The sequence below is a fragment of the Ursus americanus genome, chromosome 25 (assembly GCF_024610735.1).
Source record: "Ursus americanus isolate L20-20 chromosome 25, mUrsAme1.1.p, whole genome shotgun sequence".
Classification (NCBI taxonomy): Eukaryota; Metazoa; Chordata; class Mammalia; order Carnivora; family Ursidae; genus Ursus; species Ursus americanus.
Window position 1 is genome coordinate 41,530,758 of NC_142151.1, and position 19,781 is coordinate 41,550,538.

The 19,781-nt window shown below is 43.8% G+C and overlaps 1 protein-coding gene across 2 annotated transcripts in view; it reads right to left on the bottom strand.

Annotated features, from left to right (window-relative positions):
- Nucleotides 1-13,818: 13,818 nt before the first annotated feature.
- Nucleotides 13,819-19,781, bottom strand: part of CERS5 (ceramide synthase 5) — a 29,110-nt gene continuing 23,147 nt past the window's right edge. Inside the window, exons 7-11 of one of the 2 annotated variants that reach the window (XM_045801081.2) lie at nt 18,234-18,362; nt 17,994-18,100; nt 17,062-17,218; nt 15,944-16,052; nt 14,628-14,767 (exon numbers count right to left, since the gene is read on the bottom strand). In XM_045801081.2, the coding sequence (XP_045657037.2) occupies nt 15,963-16,052; nt 17,062-17,218; nt 17,994-18,100; nt 18,234-18,362 (483 nt within the window). In that variant the 3' untranslated portion in view covers nt 14,628-14,767; nt 15,944-15,962. Of the gene's footprint in view, nt 14,768-15,943; nt 16,053-17,061; nt 17,219-17,993; nt 18,101-18,233; nt 18,363-19,781 lie in introns of both variants that reach the window. The other variant, XM_045801080.2, reaches the window with a different exon arrangement.

Below are 19,781 nucleotides of genomic sequence, written 5' to 3' on the forward strand. Positions count from 1 at the left end.
TGTGTCTTGGTATTTTTGTTTACTTAAATAGGGTATGGAAGGCAGAATGGGGCCTTGACTACCAGTTTTCTAGTCACAGGCTGCATTTCTGTATTTTGAGCTCTTAGCACCCAGGAACTGGGCGTATGCAGTTGTAGGAGTGTAGTGTCAACTCGTGATCTCAGACAAAAGACTGTCCCAGCATCTGTACAAATCCCCTGAAAAGACTCAGTAAAGACCAAAGCCCTTCTTTGGTCAGTGACCATTCCTAGACCAATTACTGTGTCCAGGTAAGGGGGTAGCTCATCCCACACGGGCACCTCTCAATTGAGGAAGGCAGAGGCCTTGTTTAACAGCCCTGTCAAAATTGTGCAAAGTAGAGGAGGCATAGTTCCCAAAGGGGAAGGGTTGTTGGGCAGCCTGTAGTAATGCAGTCCGGCTCCTTAAGCTCCGTGGGCGTAGCATTAGCATCGTGTTGACTTCTGCATGTGCCACTGCACGGGAAGCCTACCTGCAGGTCTTTGAAGAGGATTTGAAAGAAAACAGTGCATTCAAGGTAAAACCCAACCATGAAGAGAGCTCTTCCTCCCACTATTCCATTTTGAGCCTTGAGGCTTGCTCGTTGACTTCATTCTCATTCTTGGTAATCGCCGGAGATAATCCCCTTGGACATCTGTCATCTCTTGTGCTTTCATACACGTACTGCTCTGACCTTTGTCCTATTCCTAAACCTTTTACCTGAAAGCCCTCTTCTGTGATTGAAAACACCCAGCCTTCCTATACCACCAAGCCTTTTACTCCTATCCTCTCTTGTGTTAACCAAGAACTCCACTGCCTCTGCTTTCTCACTTACCTGCATGGTAGGGTCACCATTCTCCCAGCTCCCCTGTGTGCTTCCAAAAAGTGTAACATCAGCCTTTTTTTTTTTTTCTTGTCCCTTTCCCTGCCCCCCCCCTTTCTTTAAAACATCGTTGCTTTTTGAGGTGCTCTCTCACATTCTGATTTCAGCTCTAGAACTTGGAGACTAAAAGTGTTTTGATTCCTTCTATTTTCTTCTAGTCTTTCAACCCTTTCTTGACCTAAACTGATTTCCTGTCCAGCCTGTGTCCATAGCAGAGCCCTCAAACAGCTCCACTGCAGTCTTTGCCTCCCTCATTACCTTTTTCAATCCCAGGCCTTGCTCTGTTGTAATTCATACTCTTCTTTCTTCTCAGTATACAAACTTGCTTAAGGCCCCCTGCCTCCTATAAAAACTAACTACTCAAGATTATTTAAGAAGTCTCTGTGATGCCACTTCCACGGACTTGAAATTCCTTCCACCTCCACCATTGTGTTGAAACTCCTGGTTAACATGGCCTCTGTTGTGTTCACACCCACTGATGATTTCAGTCCTTCCCTGGCTGTTTCTCGCAGCTGCACTGAAGTTCTGCTTTGGCCACAGGGTGGGACCACTATCTTGTTTCCTCCCGTGCCTTCGACTTTCCCTTTTGATTTCCTTTGGGAATTTCTGCTCACTTTAAAGACTGATGTGCTTCAGAGTTTTGTTCTTAGACCGTTACTCTCATTCTGTATGTTTTTCCTAGATTATTCTAGGCACTCAGTGGTTTTAACATGACAATAGTTATGTGCTCAGTGTTGGTATCCCAATTCTACCATTCTAGCCATATTGCGGTCGGCCAATTAATATTTACTCTTAACTCCTCAATTTACCTCTGTCTAATGGGGATTAAAAAATAATAGTTCCTAATTTAAGAGATTAGTTTGAAGATTAAATGAAATCATTCAAATTGAGTATTTCTTTGGCATATGAAAACCGCTCAGTAGATGTCAACAGTTAATGCCTACTGCTGACTTCCAAATCTGTATCTTCCAGGTTGACCTTCTGGGCCTCCGCTATATCCTGTTGCTTGACATATCCACTTGAATATCCTGTAGTCCTCTCTAACTTGCAATGTCCACAACTAACCACATTCCTTCTTGTCTCCAGGACCTATTTTCCTCCCCTACTTTAGTTAATGACGCTATATCATCAAGTCAGAAATAATGGGAGTTTTATTAGACTCCTGTATCCTACTCCCAACCAAGTAATGTCTTTTTAATTTTTACCATTTAAACATCCACTTAATCAGTTCAATCCTTACCACTTCTTGCTTACAGTTTTGCAGAAGCCTTGTAGTGGTCTTGATTCCAATCTTCACCTCATCAGATTTATCTGCCGCATTGCTATCAGAGGCCTCTAACTTGATTATGGGACTCTTTTGCTTTTGATCCCCACGGAAGCTCAGCCATTGACACTAGGTTAATCTTTGGCCTGTAGAGTCAAGTCCAGACTCCGTAGTATGGCATATGAGGTCCTTAGGACCTGACCCGTTTTATGTTCCTACCTCATCCTTTGTGTTCTGGTAATATCAACTGCCTGTATGCTTGCATGCTGTCTCTTGTTCCATTCCTGTTTGTGCTTTCTCTCTGAATAGAATATCCTCGGTACCACCCCCCCCAATCTTCTCTTTTCCCAGTAAAGTTTCTTGGACTCTTCACCCTCCTATACTAGGCCACATGTCTGTAGAAGATACTGCTTTTCCTTCTAAAAAAATCTTTAAAAGCACAGGAGCTAAGACAGTTTTGAAGAGGGACAAAGAAGATGGGCTGGCCCTACCAGACATGAAGACGTAGAAAGCTTAGAGTAATCCAGATGTAGTGACATTAGTGCAGGAGTAGATGGGTAGGTCATTGGCATCATATAATAAACTCAAACAGATCAGCATGCATGTGAGAAACTGAGTATGATAGAGTATTACAAACCCATGGGGAAAACTGTCCTCTAATGTGGAGATTTATATATATATAATTGTAAAAGTAAAACAAACAAACAAACAAAAAAAAAACATTGAAAGGACACACCAAACGCAAAAACAGTAATATTGGGGATGAGGTGAGGTGGAGTAGGGCAGAAGTAGAAGGGGTCTTAAATGATAACTGTTTCCTCTATTCACAAGACTTCTGACACCAAATGTGTTTTTCCTACACAGAACAATTCTCTCACCTCTCCGACAGCAGCTGAGTAACCCGCAATTCAGTTCTGCCCTGAGCTACGTGGAGTTAGCACAGACCCCACAGGTTAAAGGCTTGGTCTCACAAGACTCTCCCACTTAAGATACCAATCACAAGTAGTAGATCTCCAGGTTATCCACACTCTGCCTGACTTGGCTAAAAATCAGTTCCCATGACTTCCTTAGATTTGATACTTTGTTATAATGGCTCACAGAGCTGAACTAGGGAAACACTACTATTACTGGTTTATTAGAAAGGATACCACTCAGAAACAGCCAAATGGGGGGCGCCTGGGTGGCACAGCGGTTAAGCGTCTGCCTTCGGCTCAGGGCGTGATCCCGGCATTATGGGATCGAGCCCCACATCAGGCTCCTCCGCTAGGAGCCTGCTTCTTCCTCTCCCACTCCCCCTGCTTGTGTTCCCTCTCTCGCTGGCTGTCTCTATCTCTGTCGAATGAATAAATAAAATCTTAAAAAAAAAAAGAAACAGCCAAATGGAAGAGCTGATTAAGGCAGGGTAAGGGCATACTGCTCTGTCAGCACCTTAGTGTCTTCACCAACCCAGAGGCTCTCGGAACCCCATTGTTTAGGGTTTTTATGGAGGTCCCATTACAGAAGCAGAAATGATTAAATCATTGACCACTGGTAGTTAGCTCAATCTCCAACCCTTCTCCCCAACCTGGAGGTTGGTAAGAGTGAGGCTGAAAATTCCGCTCCTCTAATTAGGCCTTGGCCGTGTTCCTATAGCAGTCAGCTCCCATCCTGAAACTAGCTAGGGGCCCACCGAGTCACCTCACTAACACACAGACATTACTCTGGAGATTACAGAGGTCTTAGAAACTGCCAATAACTGGGGAAGAAGACCAAATATGTATGTATATATTGCTTTCTTTTTTATAAGTAAACTCTGCCCTCAACATGGGGTTTAACTCACAACCCCGAGATCAGGAGTTGCGTGCTCTACCGACTGAGCCAGCCAGGTGCCCTGTGTTTCTTTCTTTTTCTTTTTTTAAGATTTTATCTATTTACTTGACACAGAACACAAGCCGGGGGGGAGTGACAGAGGGAGAAGCAGACTCCCCGCTGAGCAGGGAGCCCGATGCAGGACTCCATCCCAGGACCCTGGGATCATGACCTGAGCGGAAGGCAGACGCTTAACGACTGAGCCACCCAGGCATCCCATGAGCTATATTTAATAAGAAGAATAGACATATTTTCTATCAAATTAAGGTGAAGACAATCAGATTAATCAGTAATTTCACTATCAATGGACTGAATTAAAAGACAAAGACTAATAGATTGGGCTAAAAAAGCAAATCAAATTATATGTAGTTTCTAATAAACATGCTCATTATTAATAGAGACTGAAAATAGATGGGTAAGACATTCCTGAAAAATGCAGACATGTAAAGAGTGATAATATCAAGAAAAATTAACAAATACTGAACAGTAGAGAGATCATTTGCTAATGTAAAGAGAAATAAGACGGGATGACCCTCATAAATTTGTCTGAAACAGCAATTAAGAACACTAAAGCAAAAAGTCTTAGGAATGCAAGGAGAACAGGAGAAAAATACAATCACAGTGAGAGACTTTGTTATACTTTTTTTTAGAACTGAACAGCACTAGGGGCACCTGGGTGGCTCAGTTGCTTAAGCGTCTGACTGGATCTCAGCTCCGGTCTCCATCTCAGGGTCATGAATTCAAGTCCCACATTGGGCAGGGAGCCTACTTAAAAAAACAAAAATAAAAGAACTGAACAGCACTAGAAGAATAGAATTAGGACTGAGAATGAATGATAGAAACAACAAAGCTGACATGTGTGTGCATGTATGTGTATTTGTAATAAATGATTTTCCATGACTACAGACCACTTAGAAACATTGGGTATTGACTATTCCCAAACAATTTTTTTTTAAAGATTTTATTTATTTATTTGACAGAGATAGAGACAGCCAGCGAGAGAAGGAACACAAGCAGGGGGAGTGGGAGAGGAAGAAGCAGGCTCATAGCAGAGGAGCCTGACGTGGGGCTCGATCCCGTAACGCCGGGATCACGCCCTGAGCCGAAGGCAGACACTTAACCGCTGTGCCACCCAGGCGCCCCCCATACAATTTTTAAAACAAATCCTTAAACAAATTTAAAAGTAGGAATCGTAAAGACTGTATTCTCTGTTACATCCAATAAAATTATAAATAAATAATGATAATCTCAACTACTTGGAAATGAACTATTCCTGGGCAACCCTTAAAGAGAAAAATCAAGGGGTGCCTGGGTGGCTCAGTCTGTTCAGTGTCTGCCTTTGGTTCAGGTCATGATCCCAGGGTTCTGGGATTGAGCCCCACATCAGGCTCCCTGCTTCTCGGGGAGTCTGCTTCTCCCTCTGTCTCTGCCTGCTGCTCCCCCTACTTGTGCACACACTCACTCTGTCAAATGAATAAATAAAATCTTATAAAAATTTTAAAAGAAAAAAATCAAAATAAAATTTCAACTTTCTTGAAATTAATGAAACTAAGTATTTTCATACAAAACGGCAGAGCGCAGCAGCCCAAGATGGTGCCCAGAGATGTATGCCCTTAAATGCCTTCCCAAGGAAAAAAATAGTAGGGGCTGGGCTTTATAAAGATCCACTGGCTACTGGATCAAGGTCACATTCCCTCTCATGATATTCAAGACTTCTTTTGTGCTCCATAGCAACCAGTACATACCCTTTCACAGCACTTTTAATATTTAAATAACTCAGCATTCTCTTGCTAGTGGCAATTCAAGTTTGTACAGCCTTTATCAAAAATGTAACGTGTCTACACCCTCTTACCTATTTCATCGCCAGGACTCTAGCCCTTAGAAATATTCACACAAATGGGGAGGTGGGGGGCGGGGGGAGTGGGAGTCAATAGGTTAGGTGTCCAAGGTCCAACTCTTGGTTTCAGCTCAGGTCGTGATCTCCACATCATGAGATTGGGCCGCAAATAGGGCTCTTTGTTCAGTGTGGGGGTTTGCTTGAGTATCTCTCTCCCTCGGCCACTCCTCCCCACTCATGCTCTCTCTCTCTGTCTTAGATAAATGTTTAAAAAAAATATTCATACAACTGCACAGCATATTTGTATAACAATATTATTTGCAATTTTTTTAAATTTAAGATTATTTATTTATTTATTTGACACAGAGATAGAGACAGCCAGCGAGAGAGGGAACACAAGCAGGGGGAGTGGGAGAGGAAGAAGCAGGCTCCCAGCCGAGGAGCCTGATGTGGGGCTCGATCCCAGAACGCCGGGATCACGCCCTGAGCCGAAGGCAGACGCTCAACGACTGAGCCACCCAGGTGCCCCTATTTGCAATTTTTTAAAAAAGATTTATTTCTTTGAGAGTGTGGGGGGGACAGCCAGAGAGGGAAGGAGAGAGAGAATCCCTAGCAGACTCCCTGCTGAGCGCAGAGCCCAACACAGGCTAATTCCGGGAACAGGAGAACATGACCTGAGCCAAAACGAAGAGCTGGCCGCTTAAGCTTCTGAGCCACCCAGGTGCCCCTGTTTGCAGTATTTTAAAAATAATTTTTTAAAAAGATTTTATTGATTTATTTGACAGAGAGACAGCCAGCGAGAGAGGGAACACAGGCAGGGGGAGTGGGAGAGGAAGAAGCAGGCTCCCAGCAGAGGAGCCTGATGAGGGGCTCGATCCCAGAACTCTGGGATCACGCCCTGAGCCGAAGGCAGACGCTTAACAACTAAGCCACCCAGGTGCCCCTAAAAATAATTTTAAGTTAAAGAATTAAAGAATAATGGTATACCCATAAAGTAGAATGTTAAATCAGTCAAAGCTAGCAGAATATGTATAGTATAATCTCATTTAACTTTTAATTTTTTTTAAAAAAGATTTTATTTATTTATTTGACAGAGATAGAAACAGGCAGTGAGAGAGGGAACACAAGCAGGGGGAGTGGGAGAAGAAGAAGCAGGCTCATAGTGGAGGAGCCTGATGTGGGGCTCGATCCCAGAACTCTGGGATCACGCCCTGAGCCGAAGGCAGATGCTTAACCGCTGTGCCACCCAGGCGCCCCTAACTTTTAATTTTTTAAAAGATTTATTTGACAGAGCATGAACAGGGAGGAGTGGGGGGACAAGCAAGACTCCCACTGACCTGGAGCCTGTCTCGGGGCTTGATCCCAGGACCCTGAGATAATGACCTAAGCCAGAACCAATCACTTAACTGACTGAGCCACCCAGACGCCCCTTGTTTTTAAAAGGAAAATTTGTGGGGCACCTGGGTGGCTCAGTCAGCTAAACATCTGACTTGATTTTGGCTCAGGTAGTGGTCTCAGGGTCATGAGATGGAGCCCCAGATAGGGCTCTGCTCTCAGCACGAGTCTGCTTAAGGTTCTCTCCCTCTGCCCCTGCACCACCTCCCACACTCTAGCTCTCAAATAAAATAAATAAACAAACAAATAAATAAATAAATGGAACATTTGTATTCATGTGGTTATCTGATAAGTTGTTTTGGAAGATTATATACCAAGTGTTAATAGTTATAGGGGCAAATGGAAATGTCATGTACTTAATTGCATTTTTTACAATGAGCATATATAGTTTGTATAATAAAAATATTTTGGGGGTTTCAAACATGTACAAAAGCTGAGGGAATAGAAATAAAACCCTTTTTTTATAGTGCAGATTTCTTTTTTTTTAAGATTTTATTTTGAGAGAGGGGGAGAGAACACAAGCAGGGGGAGCGGCAGGCAGAGGGAGAGGGAGAAGCAGGCTCCCCCCACTGAGCAGGGAGCCCCATGTGGGACTCCATCCCAGGACCCTGGGATCATGACCTGAGCCGAAGACAGATGCTTAACTGATTGAGCCACCCTAGAAATAAAACCTTTATACCCATTCCTCAGTTTTAACTGTTACCAATCTATTGCCACACTTGCTTCAAAAATAGAGACTTTTTTGTTTAAGGAAAAAAATGTTTATTTCTATCATTTATACTAGTCTATAAGCTTCTTAAATTCAAGAATACGTGAATATATTTTCTATGTAAAATATTTAAAAATAGAGATAAGTAGAAGTACGCCTTGTCATTCCTTCCACTCCCCACCATTTCCCTGCTCAGAAATCACTGGTGTTACCAGTTTGGTGTATTCTTCCAGACCATTTCCAGGGTGTTTACATGTACATAAATGTCTGTAGTGTATGTTGGTTGAATTTTGTCTGGTTTCTTCTGTGGTTCAGAGCCAAAGACTCAGGAGAGAAGCACTAATGGGCAAGGCCTGGGACACCATGGCTCTCCCCACCCCGTGTTAGAGGCAGCTTTGGTGGCAAGGTTCTAGTTTGTTCTAGGCACCCTTTGTAGGGAGCGGACAGTGAAGGAACGTAGCCAGGCAGACAACTAAGAGCATCACAAGGGATGCCTCTGTAACTCTGTGAGCCAATTCCTTACAAGAAATTACTATCAGACAGCAGAGCCCTGTTGCTGTCACAAAGTTCAGGGTTGTTTCCTAGAAGTCATTTTAGTGCAAGATTTCCAAATCTGCTTTTTTTTTTTTTTTTTTTTTAAGATAGGTCTAGGGCTTGTGGCTAAACTCTATTTGGTGAGGCCTGCTCTGCAGAAGACTAAATTTATTGAACAAGAGAAGACAACTGTATACAGATGGCTGAGGTGAGGGCGGTACAGATTGTAACCTAACTATCAGCCTATGCCCATTCAGTCCTTTTTTTTTTTTTTTTAAAGATTTTATCTGAGAGAAAGCTCCCGGGGGGGGGGGGGGTAGTGGGAGAGGGAGAAGCAGGCTCCCTGATGAGGGCTTCAATCCCAGGACCCTGGATCATGAACCGAGCCAAAGGCAGCTGCTTTTTTTTTTTAATTTTAATTTTTATTTTTTTAAAGATGTTTGAGAGAGAGAGAGAGAGTGCGCGTGTATGAGCAGGGAGGAGGGGCAGAGGGAGAGGGAGAAGTAGGCTCCCCGCCAGGCAGAGAGCCTGCCATGGGGCCCAATTCCAGGACCCTGAGATCAGTCCTAGGATCAGGACCCAAGCCCAAGGCAGACGCTTAACCGACTGAGCCACCCAGGCATCCTGTCCCTTTTTTAATAAAGCCATTTCTTGTACCTCTAATGTCTAGTCCCAACTAGTAAGATACCCTCCCCTAATTTTTTTACCCCATGAGTACTTTTAAAAGACTCATTTGTTGCTTTAAACCTTTGAGGGCTCCTATAGCCTACCATCTAAAATGTAACTCTTCAACAAGACAAGACTCTTCTTCACTAAATGGTCCCAAGCCATCTGCTGCTTCTCGCCTCCCGCCACTCTGATCCAACTCCAGCAGCTTACAGTTCCCTGAAAGTGCCACATACTTTTTATATTAAAAAAATATTTGAAATGAATTACTCCAAATGTATTGAAAGCACCAAAAATAAAATATGATACCACTTACATCTCACTCACATCCTCCCCTCCCAAAGATAAAAACTATCCATCCTTCTCTATATGTTTCCACACTTTCACTATAGAAATACACTTAATATTATTTGGGGTTAAAAAAAAGTATGTTGATTGAATCAAATGGGACATTTTCTTTTGAAACTTGCCCTTTCCACTCAACATTGTTTTTGACATTTATTTATCCATTGTGCTGGTTAATTTTATGTGGCTACTGGACTGGGCCACTCAGTGCCTAGATAACTGGTTAAACAGAATTCCTGATGCATCTGGGAGGATGTTTCTGAATGCGATTAACATTTGAATCCATAGACTGAGAAAAGCCGGTTGCCCTTGACCAATTCATTGTCAGCTTGAATAAAACAAAAAGGCAGAGTCAGAGTCAGTCTCCACTCGTCTGTCTTTGAGCTGAGACACTGGCCTTCCTCTCCTTCTGACCGGGACCCTGGGCTCTCCCTGTTGTCAGGCCTTTGGAATCAGATTGGGACTACATCATCAGCTCTCCTGCTTCTCCAGCTTGCTGACTTCAGATCCTGGGACTTGCTTGCCTCCACAGTCAATGTGAGCCAGTTCCTTTTAACAAATCTTTTAAATTTATATATTTATATCCTATAGGTTCAGACTAGTACATCCATATTGACAAAAAACAAAAAACCCCAAACCCTTAGTTTTTAATTGCTCATCCAATTGCATGAGCAAATCAATTTATTCCATTCCTCTAGAGAGAGATCATTATCCTTGTATGTTTTCTCGGGCCCATCTGCTAGTTTCTCCAAGAGTAATTATTACTAATATTTAGCTTTACTAGTTTTTGTTAAGTTTTCCAAAGTGGTGTGAAGTGGTTTCTGTTAGTTTTCATTTACATATTATTGATTTCCAGTAAAGTAGAGCACCTTTTTAATTAATTTTTAAAAAATATTTATTTCAGAGAGACAGAGAATGCAAGCATGGGTGGGGGTGCTGAGCAGGGAGCCCAACTGGGGGCTCGATCCCAGGACCCTGGGATCATGACCTGAGCTGAAGACAGACACTTAACTGAGCCACCGAAGTGCCCTTTAATTATCCATTAGCCTAACCTGCCTCTAGAAATCGCCTATTCATATCCTTTGCTCCCTCCCCTGCCTTTGTCTTGCTATTGGCTTGTCTTTGTTGTTTCTGTAGTTATGTATATTCTGGATACTAGTATATTTTAGTTATATGTCTTGCAGGTTTGATTGAGATGGACTTTTAGAGCTTTTTTATCTGGGAGGTGGTGGTAGCGGTGTAAGAATCCCACGTGGGCCTGCATCATCACACCTGTCTCTCCAGAGCAGTGCCATGGGTAACTGCTCTGAGACCATTTTCATGCAAGTTGGAGGGGATTGGAGGAGGGGTCATGAAGTTTCCTAGACCACACAGGAAGTGTATATTTGAGTTCTCAAGTTCACATGGAGTGTGGGCCCAGAATTTGAGGACTCCTGACCCCACAAGCCCAAGCAAACTTCCTTGCTTCTTTCTTTTGCCAACTGGATGAATTTTTCATAGTTTCTCCCCTTTCACTAAGGTTACGCTGTCTCAGGGTCCCAGTTTTAACTGGAGGTCTCATTTCCAGCTTCCTGCATGGTCTTGTCTCTTGTCAGCATTAAAACCCAAGTCCTTCAGTTATGTTCCCTTATCGCTCTCGTAATTCCATCAGCTGTTTTACATTCTGCACTAGGTTTCAGTTCCTTTCATTGTGTCTTTGGTGTCTCCTTTCTTGGAAACTCAGTTATCCATTAAAAACAAACTTACGAACAAAACAAAACCTTTATCTACCATCTCTAGATGTTTATCTCAGGTTTTTAGCCTGCATTAAGCCGGAACTGATATCTTTCATATACTTTGACATCTCTTCTAAACATACCTTTCCATTCCTATTTTCCTGACAAAACTCTGTTCATCTTTAATGGCCAAGCTCCACTTTCAAGTTTTCTCCCACCTTGCCAAGAATAATTTAGAAAGTTCTTTTTGCACTGTAGTACTTTCCCCCCTTACTGGGGTTACACAAGCTCTTTGAGAGTAGAAACCAGATGTTGCTCATCTTTGTGTCCCCATCTTCTGCCACAGTGCCTATCATAAAGTAGACACTTAACAAATATTTTATTGAACTGAAAATATTTCCCTGCATGAATACTGGATATTCTGAAGTCTGAAGAATTTGGTTTACAATCGGCATACTGAATCACGTACTAACTAAACTCATGGGAGTCTTTTTAGGATTGCGATAACATGAAAGCTCATGATACATGATAAGCAATCTAAGATGTTGGTGGTTTTTGGGTTTTTGGGTTTTTTTTTTTTTTTAAGTAATCTCTACACCCAATGGGGGCTTGAACTCATGACCCTGAGATCAAGAGTTGCATGTTCTACCGACCGAGCTAGCCAGGTGCTCTGGTGTGTGTAAGATTTTATTTATTTACTTGAGAGAGAGAGAGCAAGCAGGAGCAAGGGGAGGGACAGAGGGAGAGGGAAAGCAGACCCCGCATTGAGCAGGGAGCCCAATGAAGGGCTCCATCCCAGGACCCTGAGATCATGACCCCAGCCAAAGGCAGACGCTTAACTGACTGAGCCATCCCAACTGCCCCTATGTTTGTGTTTTTTAAGCAGTTTCTATGACTCAGTTTCCTCAATGCGGCAGTTAGAATTTTTCAAAGATGAATGTAACCGTATCTCCCGTTGCACATGGTCCTGCAGTGAGCCTTGCTACTCCTCACGGAGGTGCTACAGCCTCTCTCACCCTCTCGAGTTGAGGTGTCCTCATGACTACTTTGATCAGAACACAGTGGAAGTGATGTATGTCAGCTCTACAGGACGTTCTTCTTCTTTTTTTTAAGTAGGCTCCACACCCAGTGTGGAGCCCAGCACAGGGCTTGAACTCATGACCCTGAGATCGAGCCCTGAGCTGAGATCAAGAGTCGAGTGCTTGGGGCACCTGGATGGTGCAGTCAGTTGAGTGTCTGACTCTTGGTTTCGGGTGGGGTCACGATCTCAAGCTCGTGGGATGGAATCCCATGTTGAGCATGGAGCCTGCCTGAGACGCTCTCTCTTCCTCCTCCTCCTCCTCCTCCTCAAAAACAAAAGCGACGCTGGGTTTGACTCTTTATTAGCTCTGACCTCAGGCAAGTTAACTTCTTTTTGCTTCATTTTTATCAGATGTGAAGTGCCTAATGTAGTGCCTGGTGTGTAATGAAGAGCTACGTGTTATCGACTATTATTTTTATTATTATACCATTCAGTTGCATCTTTTGTCAGATTAACTGGGACAACTAACTCCAGATTTACAGAGCAGTTATTCAGATTTCAAAAGGCTTAAAACCCTACCTTTTAAAAGTATTTCATTCATATTTCACAATTACTAGTCTTTTCAACAATATGGCAAGTTGAGGAACTAAATGTAAGACTTCAGGCTAGCTCTGACCAAATAACTATGTAAGATTTTTCAGAAATAATTTTCACATGCCCCAAGGTAAGTCTTTTTAAAAGCCAGCCACTCAGGAGCGCCTCGGTGGCTCAGTCGGTTAAGCATCTGACTCTTGATTTCTGCTCAGGTCATGATCTTAGGGTTGTGGGATCGAGCCCTACGTTGGATCTGTCCTGGGGTGGAGCCTGCTTGAGATTCTCTCTCTCTCTTTCTCCTGCTGCCCCTAACCCTGCTCATGCATGCTCGCTTTAAAAAAAAAAAAAAAAAGTCCAGCCACTCAGTAAGGTAACTTTAGCAGGGTCTATATCCCAATAATGTCAATGAACGCCAAGTGAGTACCTGATTCTTAGAACAGTAACCCGTTTCTTTCAATTTTCATCCATCTCCCTGACAATGAAGCATTTCATAAGCCTTGATGTACACAAGAACATCTGGAAATATTTTGATAATCTGAATATTCACTAAATGGAAAACTATCCTGAGATGAATACTACCACTGGTAATTTTGCAAAGACCTCAACTACAGAAAAGTCTGAATTAGGAAGACTGTTTTCCATGGCTAAAAGGAAACAGAACTAAAAGAGAAAACATCTCAAGACTCATTTATCACAATCTTTTAAGGGTTAAGTGGTAGCCTCTGTATGAGAAATGGAGGTATCTCACTAAAAGTGTCTTCGACCAAATCCTTTGTTGGTTTGGTGATATACATACCTTTATCTGCTCAGTATTTTTTGTGACTACTATGCATGTTTATTTTTTCTTAACACATAAAGCCATAAAACATAGGCACTCTTTCCCCAGCATGCACAGAAAGGAACAACTGGGTGTCTAAGAACCTTCAGAATCAGACCTGAAAATTTTCTTACTTAGCTTATGGATTCAGGGAATTGGGGACAGAGTCACTAAAGAGGTTGAGACAGGAGAGGAGGGTTGAAGCACTTTTAATCACAGAAGAGTAAACAATAGTATAAACCGTTAACGGCTCACTCAGTGGCTATTGTCCTCCTCCAGCCCTCCGTGCACCCTCTGCCACCCCCTCCTCCCTGCGTACCATTTAGTAAAGAGCAGGGCATCAGCGGCTGTCCCTGTGACTACCAGGTGGTAGGAAGGGAATCTAGCTAGGGGCCACAAACATCTTGGGCATCCCGTCCACAGCTGTCTGTTTCTGTACACCTTCATGTGAAAGATTCCAGCTCCAAGGAACAACAGTGCAGGAACCTGGAGCGGAACTTTACGGTTCCGTTCAGATGGCCAGAGCTTCGACAGCCATGGACAACGAGGGAGGGGACAGTCCAGAGCCAGCATTATCCAAGATGCAGCCAAATCTGGGATTGAGGTGGGTTCAAAGGGGGCACAAGGCCTAGTGGCTCCTGTCTAGAACTGTGCCCCAACCCAGGCAATGAAACGCGTGCACATGCACAACGCATATGCACACACACATACACATGCATGGTGTGCGAGCGCGCACACACACAGACACACACACAGACACACATAGACACACACACAGCAAATAACATTACTGAAAGAACCTGGAGGCTATTAAATACAAAATGGCAGAGTTTTTTTTTTTTTAAAAAAGTGAAAATATTTGCTTCTTTGATTCTCCTCAGTGCCCTGCAGACCCCCTAGTCACATGCGTGTAGATGTGGGAAGGCCCAAGAGGAGCAGGTGGCCAGTGGCCCTACGAGTCCGTGTGTGCTGTAGTCCCCACACCAACCACCTTACTCTTCAGCCCAGTAGCTGCTTCCCATGTGACCATTCACCCGATTGGCGCCATTGCTGGAGCTGCTGCCACAGGCGCTTCTTGTGTTGGTAGCCACATCTTCTTCCTCTGAGCTGCTTTCCACATCACTGCGGTCATCCTTAGACACCTGGGTGGGATGGGGCCAAGGGAGGAAAGGTGAGGACAGAACTTGTCTGCTATTGTAAGACAGACTTCAGCCCACAGAGCCCATGTTTGGGCACTGCTCCCACCGTGGCCTACTTTCTGGTGGCACCTGACTCAATATGCTATCTGGGCCATGGCTAGAGCTGTCAATATCCTTTGCCTCTTTCTGTTTCTCTCTCCTCATCTTTGTTCCCTGTGGAACAAGAAGCTGTGTTGGTGAGGGTGTGTCTCTCAGGACCAGCCCGACAGAGCTGAAATCATTCACTGAGTCCGGGTGTAGGTCTGAGGGAAACTCCAGACACGCCTTCTCCTCTCCTACCTCAAACACTAGAAGAGAACAGTACAAATGACACAGCTAGCTTTCCTCATTGCTTCTATCTTCTGGTGGTGGTGGCCACTGGAGTTACTCGTATTGGTCATCCTGACTTTTGTTTATCCCCAGAGCTGATCCATAACTGGGCCTTTTCTGGTAGTTCTACTCTTCCTGGACTCAGAGCCTGATGACACCAAAGGGTTTCCAGTTCTCTATCATGGACCATAAAAAGTAAAGGAGAGAAACCCAGTGAGACCTGCCAGACTTCTGACTTCCAGAACTGAAGGATAATCAATGTGGGATTTTTTAATTTGTATTTTTTAAAGTAAGTTCTGCACCCAGCGTGGGGCTTGAATTCAGGACCCTGAGATTAAGAGCCGTGTGCTCTACCAACAGCCAGGCAGGTGCCCTTCAATGTGTTTTGTTAAAAAAAGACAGTGAAAGAGGGAAGGGGGTGAGAGGGGAACAGAGCTACAAATGCTGTTGCCAAGGAGTGGGGCACTTGCTTTGGTTAGCTCTAAGACTGGTTTATTGCAGCTGTTGACCTCTGAACCCAGGCAAATGATTATCTGACCTTCTGGAAATTTTTGCCAGAGGGCAAAGTCTATCTAGATTTGAGGTAAAAGGAGGCTCAAAAAGGGGGAAAAAATAAGAGTAGACTCAACTCTTGCCTCCATTTAGGAAAAAGAATCTGGCAGCTTGAGCTCCAGTCAACAATGGCCCCACAGGGTCAGGAGAGAGGCATGCTTGGAGACAACACGGGGAACAGGAAGGAAAGCAGGAAGGAAGAGAGACACGTTCGGACAGACATGCTTTACTGAACACTAGAAGCACAGATACACTTACATGCAAGAGATGAAACTGTTCAGCTCCCACCAGGCATAGAGAAAAAGAAGGAGATGAGAAAAGAGTGGAGAGTACAGAGTCTGGGTCTAATCCTTCCTGGATAGGTCACCTGGTCAGGAAAGAAAAGCAGGGGAGAAGAGAGATGTCCAGTAGCCCAGAAGCTACAGCAGGATGCATAGGCACGCCGAGCAAGTTCCAAAACCAGTTGCAGCCGTAAGGAACAGGGACACAACAGATCATATACGCCTGGTACATTCCATCCCTCTGTCCTGGACTGTGTCTCCTCTGGCAGAGCCCCTACCCCTTGGTACTCTGTACTGCTGAAGGCCGGATCCCGAGCCCAGGGGCAAATCCCAGCCCGACTCCTTCAGAACTTGTACACTTCAGCTATGAGTTTGATCATCAAATGACCCCTTTCTTTGTATTTTTGGGCTCTTGGCATAAGGTGGGTATTTGAAACCCTAAATATCTATCTCATTTAGGATCACCGCCTCATGCAACAGTGGGATGAGGCCAGTATGTAGCCCCATATCTTGAAAATCACAGTGTGGTCATCTTGGGGTGGCTTATGAACTACCATGCCATTCTTAGGCAATCGAACATTGCTGCTTTTATACAGCTTATAGTTTAGAGCTCTGCATACGATTTCCTTTGGAAAAAGGTTTCTATGCTAAAAACCAAAAATACAAAATGCACTGAAGTAGGTAGGTAAGGTGCAGGAAATAGTTGAGGTCATCTCGAAACATACTACTGTTCATTATTTAACCATAGGCATTCCTAAGGGACAGGAAGAAGGCAGATCCTTCCTCCTGCATCTATGTCTTTTTTTTTTTTTTCCTCCTAAGTAATCTTAATCTCCACACCCAATGTGGGGCCTCAGCTCACGACACAGAGATCAAGAGTCACGTGCGCTACGGACTGAGCCAGCAAGGTGCCCCTGTAAGTCATGTCTTAACAGCCAAAACGCTTAGAGAAAAGGTGAAAACTCTGGAGTCCTAAGCTTTCTGCTGGGTCTGCTTGAGTAGCTGCGGCTCACTAAGCTAGACAGAGAAGCACTACTGAGTAATAATCTGTCTTGCTACCCAGCCCCAAAGAAAGAAGCCATCTTTCGTCCTCACCTTTCCTCGGATCAAGGCTTTGAAAGCAATTCGCACAATTAGGTAGGACCAGATGACATGTAGAACCTGCAGGATCAGGAGAAGGCCATTGAAGAGCCACCAGGAGGGATAAGGCCCGATTATCTCCCAACTCTCAAAGAAGGTCGTGTTCAGAATCCTAGAAGAGGAGGCCAGTGGTGAGATTCTAGTTTCAAAGCCAGGGAGGTAGGAATGAAGCTCAGTTCTCCAGGAAACAGAACCCATTATGTTTTCTCTCTATACATTCTAATAGTTGAAATGCCAGGGATATTCATCCACAGTGAGAAAAGATAAAGAAAGGGGGCCTACGAAGTTTTCTATCTTACGGGGCAGGGAAAGATATGTAAATCTCAGGACCTGATGGATTAAGTCCCATCATTAATCATTTCAAATATAAGGAGTTTCACAAAACCGGGGCAGCGATTTTAATCATAACCCTAGTCATTTCTCCTCAGGCACAGATAGGACAGCTGGTAGTTGATTCCCTCAGACTAAGGAGAATCTTCAACCTACAGTCATTGGCTTTGTACAGAAAGCAGTGAGTGTAGAAGTGAGTGGTGTGTGTGTTGGTTACAGTGGAGGAGGGTATAAGAACAAGAAAAGAAGAAGAACCTAAGAATTTTGCAATCAGCACAAAAGAAAGCAAAGGAATTATTTAGGCGTAAAAGGAGGGCTGTTCCTCAGAGAGGAGTCTGGAAAGCCATAGCCAAGTGAGTTGGATGTTCTCAGTCTGGATCACACCTTCCTAGAAATACTGTGCGAAGGAAGTAAGGCCCCTGAGAGTCCGTAAGGAGTCGGTCAGGTTAGGCCCAGGATGAGGCAGGGCAGTAGGGTTTTTCGTGGCCTATTCTCTAAATTGGCAAAAGGCATCATTAGCTACATACTGACCACAGCCCCATGGTCCTAACACTTACCAGAATGGGTAGATTCCTAGACGAGTGACCACAAAAACAGCACTGAAGATCACAAAAAGGGTGTCACAGAGACGCTGGTATTTGGCATAATTGGCCAGTTTGGCTGCCTGGAGAAAGGAAGAGAAGAACTGAGTTGGGGGTAGGGTTAGAAAAAGAACTGAGTTGGGGAGAAAGCCAGTTCTCAGAAAGAAAAGGAGAGAAAGAGGAAAAATGAAGAAAGAGGGGTTGGGGGGATCTTACCTCCAGCAAGAAGTCTGAGGCATCATGTAAACACATGACCAGAGTTCCCACCCGCACCATGTTGTTGATGTAGGAGAAGGTGATGAGCCCAATGGTGGCCAAGTGATGCACAAACATGATGAGGAAGTCCTAGGATGCAATGGAAATAGAAGAGCCAGGTAAAGGCAAGGCCTTAGAGATACTAGCCACCTCAGTGCCCTGCGCTGTTCTCTGAGGATCTTATCCCACGCCTTAGATAAGGTTCTGTTTTGTTTAATCTCTCCCTTATGGAGCACCCCAGCATTTGATCCAAAACTCTACACCAGTAGCTGACCCATAATCTATGTGAAAATAGCTTAAAGCATACAAAATAACAATTTTGTGTGGAAGGTGCGGAGTATGTCGACAAAGTATGCTGAGCTGAAACTTGGAAATAATTTCCCAGGTGGTAATCAGACCTACAAGCAGTATCGTTGAGATTCTAAGACTGTTTTGATGAGGGAAATTTCAACCAAAGGGACCTAACAGAAAAGATAGTTTTGTGGAGGGGCGAAGCTAAACTCCCAGCGTCCCAGGATCAAGCCCCGCATCAGGCTCCCTGCTCAGTGGAGAGCCTGGTTCTCCCTCTCCCTCTGCTGCTCCCCCTGCTTGTGTGCTCTTTCCCTCTCTCTATCAAATAAATAAATAAATAAAATCTTTAAAAAAAAGTGTCAGAGAAATGCTAAATAATCTGTTAGCTGTAAGCACCTTCTGCTTTCAGATTTAAAGCTCTAATTTCCTCTTGATTCAAATGGCAAGGTTAAACTCGGAGAAATCTCTAAATACCTGTTATCAGACATGTCTAATAAATACTTCTCAGCCCACTGAGAGACAGAGGATGGGAGAAGGCAGGTGGATTTTCGTCAGAGAAACAAGGATGAGAAAGAAGTCTGTGCTTTCCACATAGATACAATGGTAGGTTGTAGTTCTTCAGCTGGGGATGGGTTCACAAGTATACATTCTAGTATGTTTTAAAACCCACATATATATTACAAACCCTTTTATATGCGTCATGTTTTAAAATAAATTTTTAATAAGGGGACCTGAGTCTCCTGACCATAGGAGAATCAAAGACATCTGACCTGAGTACTGAGCCTAATAACTAATAACCCAGATTAGTGTCAGTCCATTCCCATAAATGCTAACCCTCGTTTTCCTCACCAAAGATAATCATGAGTTAGTGACAGATTAAAGTCAGAGCTGCTGGAACCACATTATTTCAGGTGCATACCAATAAAAAGTGAAGATTCTACCCTTTCTGTCTGCTTTTAAAAAAGTTAAGTCATTTCTAACTTTGTCATTATGTGGGCAAGTCAACTCACTTCTCTGAATATTTGTTTCCTAAACGATAGCAAGAAAACAGTAAACTAAATCCTCCAAAACCCTTTCCAGTTGACGTTCTTTGAGTAGGTGGAGTTACCAAGAAGGGAGAACAAAAGAGAGCAAGGATCTCCAATGCAAAACAAAAGCCAGATCTTGCTTTTTTGAAAGCAGGCCTTTTCCTGGATGAGGCCTTGCCACCTCTAAGTT